The sequence below is a fragment of the Chelonia mydas genome, chromosome 1 (assembly GCF_015237465.2).
Source record: "Chelonia mydas isolate rCheMyd1 chromosome 1, rCheMyd1.pri.v2, whole genome shotgun sequence".
NCBI lineage: Eukaryota > Metazoa > Chordata > Testudines > Cheloniidae > Chelonia > Chelonia mydas.
Genome location: NC_057849.1, coordinates 148,289,696 through 148,305,049, shown reverse-complemented (window position 1 = coordinate 148,305,049; position 15,354 = coordinate 148,289,696). Strand labels below are relative to the sequence as shown.

Here is a 15,354-nt window from a genome sequence, read left to right as displayed (position 1 = left end):
AAAAAAAATCCCCGCCCCGATCTAGACCATCCCTGACAAGTTTTTGTCTAACCTGCTCTTAAGAATCTCCAATGATGGAGATTCACAACCTCCCTAAGCAATTTATTCCTAACTTCCAGTTAGGAAGTTTTTTCTAATGTCCAATCTGAACCTCCTTTGCTGCAGTTTAAGCCCTTGCTTCTTGTCCTATCCTCAGAGGTTAAGAATTTTTTTTCTTCCTCCTCCTTGTAACAGCCTTTTACATACTTGAAAACTGTTATCATGTCCCCTCTCAGTCTTCTCTTTTCCAGACTAAACAAACCCATTTTTTTCAATCTTCCCTCATAGGTCATGTTTTCCAGACCTTTAATAATTTTTATCACTCTTCTCTGGACTCTCTCGAATTTGTCCCCATCCATCATGAAATGTGGCGTCCTGAACTGGACACAATACCCCAGTTGAGACCTAATCAGCGCAGAGTAGAGTGGAAGAATTACTTATCGTGTCTTGCTTACAACACTCCTCCTAATACATCCCAGAAGGATGTTTGCTTTTTTTGCAACAGCCTTACACTGTTGACTCATATTTAGCTTGTGATGCACTATGACCCCCAGATTCCTTTCTGTGGTACTCCTTCCTAGGCAGTCATTTCCCATTTTGTATGTGTGCAACTGATTGTTCTTTCCTAAATGGAATACTTTGCATTTGTCCTTATTGAATTTTATCCTATTTACTTCAGACTGTTCCTCCAGTTTGTCCAGATCATTTTGAATTTTAATCCTATCCTCCAAAGCACTTGCAACCCCTCCCAGCTTGGTATCGTCCGCAGACTTTGTAAGTGTGCTCTCTATGCCATTATCGAAATCATTGATGAAGATATTGACCAGAACCGGACCCAGAACCGATCCCTGCAGGACCCCACTTGTTATGCGCTTCCAGCATGACTGTGAACCACTGATAACTACCCTCTGGGAATGGTTTTCCAACCAGTTCTGCACCCACCTTATAGTAGCTGTATCTAGGTTGCATTTCCCTAGTTTGTTTATGAGAAGGTCACGTGAGACAGCATCAAAAGCTTTAGTAAAGTTTTTACCTTGAGACTATTCAAAGAGGCAGTAAAACATTTGTCTCCATGGATGCCCATGGATCTTTTACTCCAAAAATTCCAGTGGAATACAGCAGACCTCTGTCATACTTTGTCCAAAATAACCCAAAACATCTCACATAAGTATCCAAAGTACCCTCCATTAAAACTTCAGAAAAACAAAAGTGTGGAAAGGCAGGGGGAGAGGTGGAAAGAAACCAATTAAGCCTGTCAGGTCAGTTTAAAGTATAGGCTACCAGCAGCAAATTAAGTAAACTGAGGAAAAGAAGACGGAAAAGAAGAAAAGGATATAGTTCGTTCTGAGCCAAGAGTAGGCTCCCTGGGTTGAAACAGTTGGGAACCCTTATCCCCAGGTTCTCATTCTGGCTCTGGGAGAAGAGTGGGGGTTGTTACCTGCTCCTGCAAACCCTGCCATTTTGCACTTTGAAACTTTTTTTTTCTTCCCCTTCTTTCTCTCCACTCCCTCAGGACCAAGTCCCAGCTCCAGTCTCTAAAGGTAGTCTGTTAACTCTGCTTTTGACTTTAAACCCTGTTGTGCTAAATCATCTTTCACTATCCCTAACTAATTTACAACTCTTCAGCAGCCCTTGCTGAAGCAGCACCAAACTTGAAAGATTACTGGCAGCTTCCCATAATGCTGCCCTTACTTCAAACCTCTCACAAGCAGACTGAAGTGCCTCCTTTCCCTGGAAGGCATTCAGTCCCCATGGGCAGGGACCTTCTTCCACTACCCATATACCAAGGAGGGTGGGCTCCTCAGCCACCCCCCATCCCTCTGGGTCCCCTAACACTTCCTCCATTTCCTTTTTTATCTCATCCCAGGGTGACCCCTGCACCTGGTGTGGGTCCTGGTTCTTCCTTATCCATTTATCCAAAAAATCCTTTACCCTGGCTTGCCAGAACCCGCAACTACCATCAAGAGAGTTCGCTATACCCCTCCAAGCAGCTGCGCAGACTGTTGGGGAGGGGGACTTACAGGCTGCCACTCACCTATCCGATGCAATGCATCCAAGTCACCGGCACCAAGATGTTAGGGGGCTTATTCCTTCACCCACTTACTTCCCTGGTCCTTCTTTCATGAACAGAGAGCAACAATACCCGAAGTCCAAAGGTACAAACAATTCGATGTTTATTGGGGTAAACTTCCAGCAAGCATGATTCCAGTTTCCTTCCTTTGTGTCCCCCTTCCCGGCTCTGACACCACAGAGCCTTACACCTGTGTCCCTGTTCCCATTCCTGCCCTTAGCCAAAAATGATTCCAGTTTCCCCACCCCCATTCCCTGTTCCCATTTCCCACACCCAGCCACTTCCTGATTGACTGCAAACTATATAGTAAAACTTGAGTTCTGCTTAGCTATACCTTACCCAATCATTTTCCTGAAATTTAACTAACCAATCCTAACATATTGTAACATGATTATGTAACCAATTATATCCCACCACCTTAATTAGTTTACACCCATCAAAATTAATTATACAGCAGACAGAAACAATCACAGAACCAGACAGAGATTATACAGACAAACAATAGCAAAGTGGGAACTATAATGACGAAACAGTACAGAAGTGAGGATTTCACATCCCAGCTATTGATAAGTGAGTTCTTGCCAGACAGGATGCTATCAAACTAAGTTTCCTTTTATATCTTTTAGGCACTTCTCTTTCTCTGAAGGTGATAGGCACTATCAGGACAGGATTGTATTCCTAACAGCCCAATAGCACCTTATTTCAATGTGACTAGTTTGGAATGTGAGGAGGTGACCGGTCGCTTCCTAGCTTATGGCTGCCTCTGTTGCTTAGCCAAAGGCCTTAGCCTAAGAACAGGGCCTCAGACTGTCACAGTACGAGAAGGACCTTACACTGGCAGACAGTGATTTTGATTCTTTCTTTTCTACCTCTAACTAGCCAAGTGATAAGAATACACCTAAATTCTTAGAGTATAGGCCTTTACAGACAGGCCTGAATATCTGTATCCTAACACTTCATACGTTATCTCAACCTCACCTGCTGGTAATCTTTCACTACTTCCCAATTGCCTGTATCCCTGCTAGTAGCCTCTTTTCCCCCTGCAGCAGTGGAGAGTAAGACTGTACTGAGAAAGGGTATCTTTGGATTTTAAAAAAATACTATTTTCAGAAAACATGGATTACTTTTCAGTGTTGTTACTCCTGTGCTCATCTCAACAGATCTGAGGGGTCTGTAGATGCTGCTTTTTAATTTGTTTTGTGAAATGTCTGGGATTGGTAGTGCTTTGAAAAGGCTGACTATGAAACACTGAGACCTACTGAATGAGGAGCTGGAGTCAGACATGCCTTAAAAGAGGACTTGGTTCCTGGCTAAGAGCTTTAGAGTTGGGAATGCTCCTCTGGGGTTTCTTCAGCAGGTGCCTGGACCTGAGAAGTACTGATTATAGCTGGGGGGAAAATTGCACATATTTCTTTCTTCAGTTACTGTTTAGAGAAGTGCCATGTTATCATCAGCCAAACTATAAGTGTTACCCGATAAATTGAGCTGCAAAAGAAACCAAGATTTAATAGCAGATAACTATGTATGTGAACCATTAATACACAGCCAGTAAGATAATGTCTTTTATTGTGCATTTTAATCAAACTTCAGCTCAAAATCTGTATTTTATAGACCATAATGGGATAATCTGCAACAATGGAGAAGCTGTTTTGCATCCCTGTTACACTCCAGGATCACTGTCCCATAGTACTTCCTCCAGTTCCCTCTGTGTAGTCACTAACTCAGCCTATGAAGGCTCTTCTTCAGGTAAAACAGCAATTAATATTTAAAAATATAGATTTCTGTAACAGTATTTCTGCTTACTACTGCCGTGTTTAAATTTTTTAAAGAAAAATGTCTTATCTGCTATGCTGCCTGACAATGAGTGTAGCCTGTGAATGTCTGGGAAACTATCCCATCCCCTCTGAGCAGAGGATAGAATGTCTGGAGGACATGAACACAGAGGGGAAATACATATTGGAATTGGAATTAACCAAACTGGTTACACAGCGTGTCTAGGAGTCTCATTCATGCAGCAAACCCCCTTCCCTCCTGTACTGAACTGATTACAGGATAACAGCCTTGTGCCCGACTAGATTGCTGAGGGGGGCAAAAATTAGCTGCCATAGTCACTGAGTTTTAACCTTGTGGTGGGTGGACCCAACCTGTGCTTGGATTCTACTGTGCCAATAACTGTACCAATAACAAACTCTGGGCAAGATTATGCTATTCTTACTCATGTAGGGTAATATCATGTGACTGGAGCCATCCCACTAAAATGAGTGAGACTATTCCAGGAACAAATTAATACTCAGTATGCATAAGAGTGGTGGAATCTGGTCCTTTTTAAGGTGACCATGCTACCATTGTCTAAGGAAGAGAAATTCTGATAGAACTCCCCAATGGAAAGGGAATTTGCAATACAGTAGATCCTCATCACATAGCTAACACAAGGTTTTAAAAAGAGGAATCAGCTGACATGACTATTTCCCTTTTTAAACTGTAAGCAATTATAAAACCAGTTTAGATTGAAAATCAAAACAAAAACCACACACAATGAATATTAATATCCTGCACAGTGAAAATTTAAATGGGTTATTCGTAAAAATGTGAAGACCAAAATGATGATGATGATAAAATGCTTTTTAAGAAATGTAAACACTGTAGTAATTAGTGTAGCAAAGACAGTATCTACTGTAGTCTCACAGCAATTAAAGTTGAATCAAAATTTTCTTTTTTGCAAAGCCTGTAACTCAGGGTCTCACCTTTTTTTGGAACTCTTTTTTGTAAACATGCCATGGGAAATTTGAACCAGGTGTCAGACACAAATAAATGTGTGTGGAATGATCTCCAGTATGTATTTTGGGTTGGTATGCTGTTGGTTTCTTAGGAAATTTGGAAAGACTTAAAACATGGGAAAAGCCTGATTTCCCCTTCCCTTCACCCCCACAATGCATGGTTCCTTCCCCTGCTGCTGCCTGAAACATTGAAACGTCAGAGATATTTAACCACTCATCACTCCCTCCAGTTCATTTATGTACTTGGGAAGGGTCACTGTTGTCCTGGTTGTCATGGCAACACTTGCCTTTAATAATTGATTTCTCTTAGGCTCCCATGACATTGTTACAAAGAAGGGTCCCAGGAGGAGCTGTAATGAAAGCAGACAGGGTTTGGTTCAGCTCCTCCTGTGCTCCTTTGGGTTTGTACTGGGATAAGGCACACTGGTTCTTTTCAGAACGTTATTGTTTACTTTCCTCAAAAAGGATAACATGAAAATAAGCTACAAAATTCCAGCTCTTTTCCTTTAGATTGTTTGTTTATCTGATCCTTCCAAATTTGGGTCTGGTACTTTCTGAATATTCACCTTTAAAAGAAATAGGAAATTCTAGATCTCTGAGTCATAGTCTTGTGTTACACAATTTAAAAAAAAAAGACACTGAAGTTCCAGTAAAATGTTTTGTTTGAATAGTTAATTACTTTTCAGTTAACAGGGAGTGGTGTAGTATGGAGTTTCACAAAGACTACAATGACAACAAAATATACATAGGAGGCAACAAAATGTGTAAAGGCTTTATTATTTAAAAGTACATATATAAAATATTCTTTCTATTAAAAAAGCAGAGGAAATACATAAACAACTTCATTTAATGTTAGTTAAGATTGCTCTCATCCATAAACTAAACCATGAAAGAGTAGGAAATACAATGTTAAGGATTAAAATGTAGACGAATCAAGCACTCTCAAGTTAGGAAATGCCAGAATGAACATTGTCCATGCAATCTTACTTTGGTCCCTTCATATGTATGCATTAAGATATGGTCTTTAATTATGTGATCCCATACTATTTTTTTACACAGAGCACAGGATGGGTGGTACTCTGGGGATGAATTAGGCTGTGTAGTCGTGATGCTTTCTGGGGGTGCCTACGGTTGTGAGACACTTTGTTACCACCTACCCTTAACGTGGGGAAGCCTTGTCTGTGCCTGCTGGGGGACAGCTCCCTGGTCCTACAGGCAACACAAGCACTCCACTGTCCATGTGCAGATTAGTGCTAGATATGCTTCAACCCTTGAGCACTATGAGCATCTCCCTGGAGTGTCCTGCCTCTGTTCTGCTGTACACGCACAGTATTTACAGATTTGCTGCTCTCAACGAAGCAGTGCACTTCAGCTTACTAGCTTCACCTCAGGCCACTGCTCTATTTAACACACAGCAATTAGATGTGTTTATAGTGAAAACAAACAAAACTCTATTTAACAAAGAGAAGAGATTCAAATCATAGCAAGTAGGTAGAGAGAGAGAATATTGGGCAAAAGATCTATCTGGCTTTAAGATTAAACTTGATAAGTTTATGGAGGAGATGGTATGATGGGATAACATGGTTTTGGTAATTAAATATTCATGGTAAATAGGCCCAATGGCCTGTGATGGGATATTAGATGGGGTGGGATCTGAGTTACTCAGGAAAGAATTTTCTGTAGTATCTGGCTGGTGAATCTTGCCCATATGCTCAGGGTTTAGCTGATTGCCATATTTGGGGTCGGGAAGGAATTTCCCTCCAGGGCAGATTGGAAGAGGCCCTGGAGGTTTTTCGCCTTCCTCTGTAGCATGGGGCACGGGTCACTTGCTGGAGGATTCTCTGCTCCTTGAAGTCTTTACACCACGATTTGAGGACTTCAATAGCTCAGACATAGGTGAGAGGTTTTTCGCAGGAGTGGGTGGGTGAAATTCTGTGGCCTGCATTGTGCAGGAGGTCAGACTAGATGATCATAATGGTCAGTTCTGACCTAAATATCTATGGATCTATATATTGGAAACAAATATTTACATATACAATAAAATCATACACTCATTTTAAAACCTAGATGTTTTTAACTAAAGCTCTCCCCAAAGTCCTACTAGCGTTTTTCAGCCAGACCTGGCTGAAATCCATTTTTCATGAGACAAAACATGCTGCCAGCTTATCCCCTACTTAAAGGATACTGTGTGATTCTTTGCAAGCCCTGATATATCATGAGATGCACAATGAGCAGACAGAGAGATTAGTGTCTAACACCCTCTCCCTGAACAGAATCTGTACAAGGTATGTCACCTCCTGATAACCTGCGTTAATGTCAAGAACTTAATTTTCATTATAGGTACATAACTTCTTAAATATTATCTGTACGTACATTACACAATGATTATGATGACCAGTGGGCTATTGGCTCTCAGTAGAGAACTTACTTCGGTGAATTATTGTGCATATAATTGACCAAGAGGATTGCTGTAAAACTCTGTCCCCTCTGCCAGTGGGCACAAAGAGGTTCCTCAGTCACAGTAGTGAAGGAATCTGTTGTTAAGTAGGACCTCTGCCTCATTGTTGCAGAACTTGGAAGCTATGTAGTGAATGAGGTGGGGGTTTGCAGGAAAAGAAAGAATGGTCTCATGGTTAAGGTATTGGAGACTTTGTGGTACAGTCAGTGGTAGAATCAGAGTTCCTATGTGATGCTGAGCAAGTCACTTGCTCCAGATGTTTCACAGGTAATCACTTCTGCATGTAAGTTGAAGGCTGTATCACAATACATATGCACAAGGGGGCCAAATTAAGGTTGCATGAGCAATGCATTTTCTAACATCAGAGTGCTTGATTTGACAAACTTCTAATCCTTAACTTTGTATTCCCTAATTTTTTATAGTTTAGGCATGATAGTGATAATATGCAATATAGTATTCAACCATATCAGGTTTTTTTTGGGAGGTGGGGGCAATGATAATACACAATAAACTGATAGTACAAACAAGCCTCTTCCAATATCAGAGGCTTATACAGTACCTGATAATTTGGACAAAGGTAACTTAGCCAGTTGTGCATTTCTGTATCACTGGGGTATGGAACTTGCCTGAACAAGGTTTGTAATCAATCCTTATTGGAACCACTTCTAATAATATTTTGGCAGGATTACTGCCCATGATTTCATATGCCAAGTTTGAATGATCTGTATTTATCTTTTTCTGATTGTGTAATAACTATTTCTCCTTTTCTAAATAAAAATAGGACCCAGAAATGCAAGGTTTGCTGTTTCCAAAATTTATATCTTGTCACTTGTCAGGAATAATTAATATAAGTAACCGTTCATATGATCCCTGTATTTTATTTCTTTGCTGTCTCAATAAGATTAGTGTTTTAATAAGTGCTGTTTTTGTACTGGAAAATGGATAAGGAAAATTTGGAATACTTTTTGTATTATTCAGAATTGGAAAATATGCTTGAAAATGAAAGGTTGAAGGATGAAGCTGACAGCCAAAGTCAGGAGAGAGAGAATAAATTTCAACTATCGCTTTTTCCTGACGAAGACCGAGAGGAATACATCTTCTTTCAGAAAGTGATAACTGCGGTTCAGAACTGGTTCACTCTCTTTGGTTGGTCTAAGGGACCTAATCCTATTTCTATTCCCCACTCACTAAGACGGTAATTGTAATTTTTTTCTTAGATGTTTCCTAGGAAAATGCTGCATCGTACCAATGTGTGTTCCATCACTAGAAACATTCTTGGATGACCCATGTTTATGACCAAGTTACTTTTAATATGCAACTGACTAATTAAATGGAGAAACCCAAAGATATTTTTAATTAGTCAAACTTTTTATACATTGTAAAACATAAAGGTCTGTTTTTTGTTTTTTCCATTTATAAAATGTTCCCAAACAAGAGGCTCTGAGAGCAAGTACAACATTAAAACCATATACAGTGCTTATTACAGCTGAAATTGAGTCTGATCCCAAAATGAACCCAGTTTCTGACAGTCACCACTATCTCAAGGCAAAGCCATATAAATGAATAGTTTTGTGCCTTTCCTCCTGCCCACAAGGTCAACAAATTGATTGATGAGCAACAGGGGAAGCAAATTCCAGTATGTAGAGTCTTGTCACCAGTCCCTTGAACCTGATGTCTATCAGCAGTTATATGAATTAGCTGAGTTAGTCCTAGCTGTTTGATAGTACTGAAAGAAAAAGGCATTCTCTCATTTGGTTGGTTCCCAAATGTGTAGGTTTTTATATAGGGTGAAAATGAAATTGTATTTGAATTGTACTTGAATGGTAATGGTGACTAGAACAGACTCAGTTTTATTAAATAGTCTAACCAAATCAAAAATCTTATGTTGTCATAACATCTGTACAGAAATCAAGAAGTACTGTATTTTTCACAATCCATTCCTCAGACCTTTCCATAATAGTTTATTAATTAATTCACCACAGTTAATGGTACAATAGTTATTTTTAACTCAAGTCTGTTTTAATACATTTAAAACAATAAAGTGAAGTTTTTCTCTCCCCCCTCCCCCCCCCCCCGCATTTAGTGATGTGTGTAAAATCCAGATGACTTCATCTGATAAAGATTTTAAACAAAACCTTGGCAAAGATACGAAGACTGTTTATGACATGCTACTCCATCTGAGCGGACAGTTGCTACCTGGAATTACTTCGAGCCAGTCATTGCCCTCTGATCCTATTGAACGAGTAGTCCAGCTCCACTGGCAGCATTCTACAATGCTTACTTTCCTCAAGTAAGAGAAGGGTTTTTGTTTTGTTTTTTTGCTTATGTTTCCCTGGTTGTGTTTAAGTAGTTTAAATACCTTTCCCAAGGAATAATATGCTTTTTCTTACTTGTATTTTTACACTGTTTTTTGGTTCATGTGATTAAAAGTGTGATATTTATGATAAATTACAATGAACTTGGTAGTGATGTAATCTGTGAAGCTTGGTGATTGCATGTTATGAAATGTTAAATAACCACTCTAAAGGTGAGGAACTAATTTTGTTTCTGACATGACGGTGATATCTGTCATTTTTAAAAAAACTGATCCATCTTTAGAACATTGTCAGTTATTTCTCCTAGGATGCAGGCCACATCATATCACCCAATTGAAAAATCAATGGAAAGAGGACTGAGAACTTGAAGAGAGGAACTTCATGAAGCTTTCTTCTTATATTCGAGACAGCACAGATCCTGCGACTTTATGGATAACTTGACTCTCAATCTCATGAATCGCAGAACCAGTGCTACTACTTCATTATGTTGTTGTTTGATGCCTTAGATTAAAACATTTTTGTTAAGAGAATTTGAGGTCGTATCAAATTTTGACATCAGGATGATCTGAGACACATATACCACTATGTAGAGTTTGGACACAATGAATGCAAAACATTCTATGAATGCTTTGTGTTTCCTCTTGATTGTTAACAGAGCACAACTCTGCTGCAAGAAAAATAGGCAAGTTCATCCCTGATCCTAAACTAAGACCTATCAATTTACTCCTATAAAGTGAATTAAAGTTATACAGCACATTAATGAAAATGTATAGTGCTTTACTTTGCAATGAGAAGCAGGTTACATAATAAGATAACCTCAGCTGATTACTATTCACAATATTAGAGATGTTGAAACACACTGAAAGGAATTTAAAATGAAAAGCCCTGTGAAAATCTCTCTGAACAAGGAGTCAGGAGGCTTTAGTAAACTAGACTTAGAGTTTTTCATCCTCTTCCCAGTAATGCTTCTTTATATTCTAGCCTTTGAGCTAAAGCACAGATTTTTTTTTAAAACCAGCAATCAGCTGTTTATTAGCATAGAGCTACTATATTTACTTACCTTTCCTGTCTTCTTAATCTCTTGGCTCATGAGAGCTGATGAGAGCTAAGCTGCACAGTTGTCTAAGTGGTTGCAAAGTATCCAGGCCTGCACCCGTAAGTGAGATTTCCAATACTGTAACTGTCGGCAGACAGTAGCATCATTAAGTTTTAGTACTATCGATTCTTGTGATAGTTACAGCATTATTTTGGGCTTGGATTCTTCTGGCTCTGACACTGACATGGATGGTTTGTGTTTCGATGCTTCAAGTTAAAGAACAATTCTTGCACTGAAGGCAACTTGCCCAGATTTATACATACTACTCTTAGGATCAAACATAGGATTTTTAGGCCATATTGGTTGAAATGGAAGTTCCTCTCACATAGAAATTGCCCAATATAAGTTAATAGAATTGGCTCATTACCCCAAGGTGTGCGTGTGTGTGTGGCTTCAGTTGCTTTAATTAATTTATAGCAAACTTTCTTCCCTCTATATATCACAAAATATATATATAAAATATTTTGTGATACAGCATGGCCAGAGGGCAGCAAGAGAGTGTTAGAAGGGAGCCTTATTCTCTGTAGAGGGAAGAAAGTTTGCTATACATTAATTAAAGCACCTGAAGCCAGTCACATGATAAAAACTCCCTGCTTCAATCAGACAAGAGGAGGAGTTGAAACAGAGTGGATTGGTGTTGGAGCAGAGAGCAGTTTGGAGGGAAGCGGAGGAGAGTTTGGAGAAGTGCTGTGGTGGGCTAAGAAGACCAAGACCCTAGGTAAGGGGGCATCTGATTTGTGCAGGAAGCCTCACAAGCTGAAGGGCAGGAGAGGGAAGTAGCCCAGGGGAAGGAACCGCTAGTTCTAGTGGTTTACTGTTATCCCTAGGGCCCCTGGGCTGGGACCTGGAGTAGAGGGCAGGCCTCAGTCCCTCCCACTCCACTCCCCTCCTCTAGGACACTAATGGGGTAGTTAATACCCCAGTTCAGGGGCAAGAAACCGTGCCCTGAACTCCCCCCCCACCAAGAAGAGAAAGCACGAGACCCATCATAGTAGTGCTGGCAATTGGCCACTGTATGTGTGTGTGTATGTGTGTATATATATATATAACATATAAAAACCTTGAATCAGCCATAAAACTAGATTATAAAGTTACCCTGATTAGAAGTTTTGATAAAGCTGTTCAATTCCAAATGTGATAGCCTTCTGTTTTAGATGGAAGGAAAGGACTTTAAACAATTCTTCCTTTTAAAAGGAAAAGTGTGGGGCTTTGTTTTTAAGCAAAGCAGTTTGGAAACCAAAATGAGAAATGCTTCACTGTGGACAAACTGAAGTATCCTTGAACACTAGGCTGATAACGTAAAACCGGAATTTCTGAGGTGAGATGTGGCTTCCTTGTAAAAGTGTCAATATTCTTGGGATCAGTAGCATGGAAAAAAATCTGCTTTTACAGTAACATTTATCTCACTGTTATACTGAATTGTAAAAAATTCCAATCTGGTATAGGACACACCTTGTTCCCTGTGGGTCCCTTCTTTTCCCTGTTCCTCTTCTGGAATACTGGACCCTTGTTCCAGGAGTTAGATGTACTCCTGTGACTCTGCTCTCCAGCCACAGAAAGCCCTAAACTTCTGGGCTTTACCCTGCAGGAGAGTCTTGCCTCCTCTGCAGTTGCTCCCTCAGCCTGCTTGTAAGGCCGGGGTATCTAATGGACCATCATGTAGCTCAGACTTCTCTGGCCAGGAGGCAATCCATGAGTTATAGCACAGGTGTGATCATGTCTCTAATTGGGTCTTTTTCCCCCTGCTGGGAAATTTCATCACAGGCCGTAAAAACTGTCTCTGATCCTGCTGATATTTAGTCTTCTAATGTTATACCAAGATTCTGAAGTGACTCCTCAACTAAGTTCAGGAGAACTAAGCCAATGTTCTTCTCTTTATACTTCCTCCCATTCTCAACTGGTATAATGTCAGTATTGTTGGGATTTGGCCTCAGCTTGTTTAGAAGAATCCAGTTTTACAATGCAAGTGCAAAGCTGCCAGAAAGCTAACACAGAGAGGGGAGGGAAAAAGAGAGAAATAGTTACCCTGCAGTCACTAGTGTGATAGATTCAAAGGCCTAAAGGGACCATTGTGATCTTCTAGTCTGACCCCCGGTATAACACAGGCCATAGAACTTCCCAAACTAATTCCTAGAGCATATCTTTTAGAAAACCATCCAATCTTGATTTTAAAATTGCCAGTGCTGGAGAATCCTCCATGATCCTTGGTAAATTATTGCAATGGTTAATTACTCTCACCATTAAACATTTACACCTTGTTTCTGGTCTGAATTTGTCTAGCTTCAACTTCCAGCCACTGGATTGTGTTATACTCTTCTCTGCTAGATTGAAGAGCCCATTATTTAATATTTGTTCTCCATGTAGGTTCTTATGGATTGTATTCAAGTCACCCCTTAACCTCTCTTTGTTAAGCTAAATAGACTGGATGAGCTTAATCTATCACTGTACGGCATATTTTAAAATCCTTTAATCATTCTCCTGGCTCTTCTCTGAACTTTTTTCAGTTTATCAACATCCTTCTTGAATTGTGGACACTAGAACGGGACACAGTATTCCAACAAGTGTCATGCCAGTGCCGAATAGAGAGAGGTAAAATAACCTCCCTCCTCCTATTTGAAATTGTCTTGTTTATGCATCCAGGGATCCCACTAGTCCTTTTGACCATTGTATCACACGCTGAGCTCATGTTCAGCTAATTATCCCACATGACCCCCAACTCTTTTTCAGTCACTGCTTTGTAGGATAGAATCCTCCATCCTGTAAGTATGGCCTGTGTTCTCTATTCCTAGATGTATACATTTATATTTAGCCATATTAAAACACATTCTATTTACTTGGGCTCAGTTTACCAAGCAATTTAGAGCATTCTAAATCAGTGACCTGTTGTCTTCATTATTTACCACTTGCTCAGTTTTTTGTCATCTGCAAACTTTATCAGTGATGATTTTATGTTTTCTTCCCGGTTATTGATAAATATTTTAACTAGTGTAGGGCTAGGAACCAATCCCTGTGGGACCACACTGGAAACACATCCTCTTGATTACCATTCCCCGTTCACAATTTCATTTTGAGACTTATTAGTTAGCCAGTTTCTAATGCATTTAGTATGTTGCATGTTGATTTTATATCATTTTAGTTTTTTAATCAAAATGTCATGTTGTACTAGGTCAAGCGCTTTAGAAAAGCCTAAGTATATTATTGCTATTCCCTTTATCAACCAAACTTGTAATCTCATTTAAACAAAAATAAAGTTAGACAGGATCTATTTTCCATAAACCTATGTTGATTTGCATTAATTACATTACCTTCCTTTAATTCTTAATCTACCTATTGAGTTAGGTAATAATACCACCCAGAGAACTCAGTCTGCCAGTTGGATAGGCCCACCACCCATTTCTCCCATTTGGGTTTACAAAACAAAGTGTTTCATCTGTTTGGCATTTTGTTGTTGGAAACTTGTCTTCACTAGGAAACAGACAATACGGGTGATTGCTAGAGCCCAGATAACATTGGTTTGAGAGAAGAAGATGCATCTGGTTGCCTCCCTCACTACTATTATTTATTTAGTCTTGGCAAGAAAATATCACCTAGCTGAATGGAATATCCCATGTTGCAGAAGCACAAAAACACATTAGCACCCTTTTTACAGTTTTTTGCTTACCAAGCAAAATCACATAATACGTCTCAAAATGTGTTCACAGCCTTTGCCTTATACAGGAGAATCATCCTGTGGCAAGGCTAGAGCTTGAGTAGCTGGAGAGGAGGTGCACAGGAAGCTCAGGTTCTGCACAAGCCACCTGCCTCCCTTTTGGGATTTCTGGTTTGTTTTGGAAGTTCTTCTTTAACCAAAATGTTTTCATGCAGGATAAACAGCAAGTTTTGTAAACTTGCAAACAGACTACTATCAAGTTGAAACAATCTAGACCTCCAAATGTTGGGAGATGCTGCAAGGCATTCTTACTTCAGGAAGCCCAATTAAAGATCACTACTTAAACATGGCTACAACTTTTTGATGATAATTACTGCTCTCCTTGTCCCCTCCACTATATACTTCAACATCTGTGATTATGCTTTCAGTCCCCCTCCACTTTCTTTTCCTTTTTCCCCTCCCTTAAATCTCATGTCAAACAATGGGATAAGGTGCATTTTTCTGCTAATATGGTGGTTCTGTATCTGTTGAAATTGTAACTATCTGGTTTAAAAGCATATTTTTTATGTTCACGACTCTTTCTTTCTCTCATTTCAATTTGCATCTTTTGTATTGAAATTAAATAGGAAATGTTTGTACTAGTCAACAAGTTGCGGCAAGTTTAGTTCTTTGAGTGCTAATCTGTATGCCAACTGTGGAACATGTAAGTGCATATCCACACATCAGAGAATTTTGTAGTCAGCAGTATACACTAGGACTACATCCACTGAATCCTTGTGCATTCTAATGAGGGTTTAAAGGGTGGAGCTGCATTGTCATACCCCAGTTCCTTCTTTACCACCTGTGGTATGTGTCAGAGCAACTCTCTTTGGATTAACCTCCACTTAAGCATTTGTAATTAGTTAGCAGGGTTGATTTAGTTAAAGTAGGGCAGCTTTAGGGGACATTG

General features: G+C 39.7%; 1 protein-coding gene across 1 annotated transcript in view; it reads left to right on the top strand.

Moving 5' to 3' along the window:
- CFAP47 (cilia and flagella associated protein 47) overlaps nucleotides 1-15,354 on the top strand; it is a 642,446-nt gene that overhangs the window by 126,096 nt on the left and 500,996 nt on the right. Inside the window, exons 28-30 of the mRNA XM_037902107.2 lie at nucleotides 3,722-3,856; nucleotides 8,324-8,540; nucleotides 9,429-9,635. Coding sequence (XP_037758035.1) covers nucleotides 3,722-3,856; nucleotides 8,324-8,540; nucleotides 9,429-9,635 — 559 coding nt within the window. The remainder of the gene's footprint in view (nucleotides 1-3,721; nucleotides 3,857-8,323; nucleotides 8,541-9,428; nucleotides 9,636-15,354) is intronic.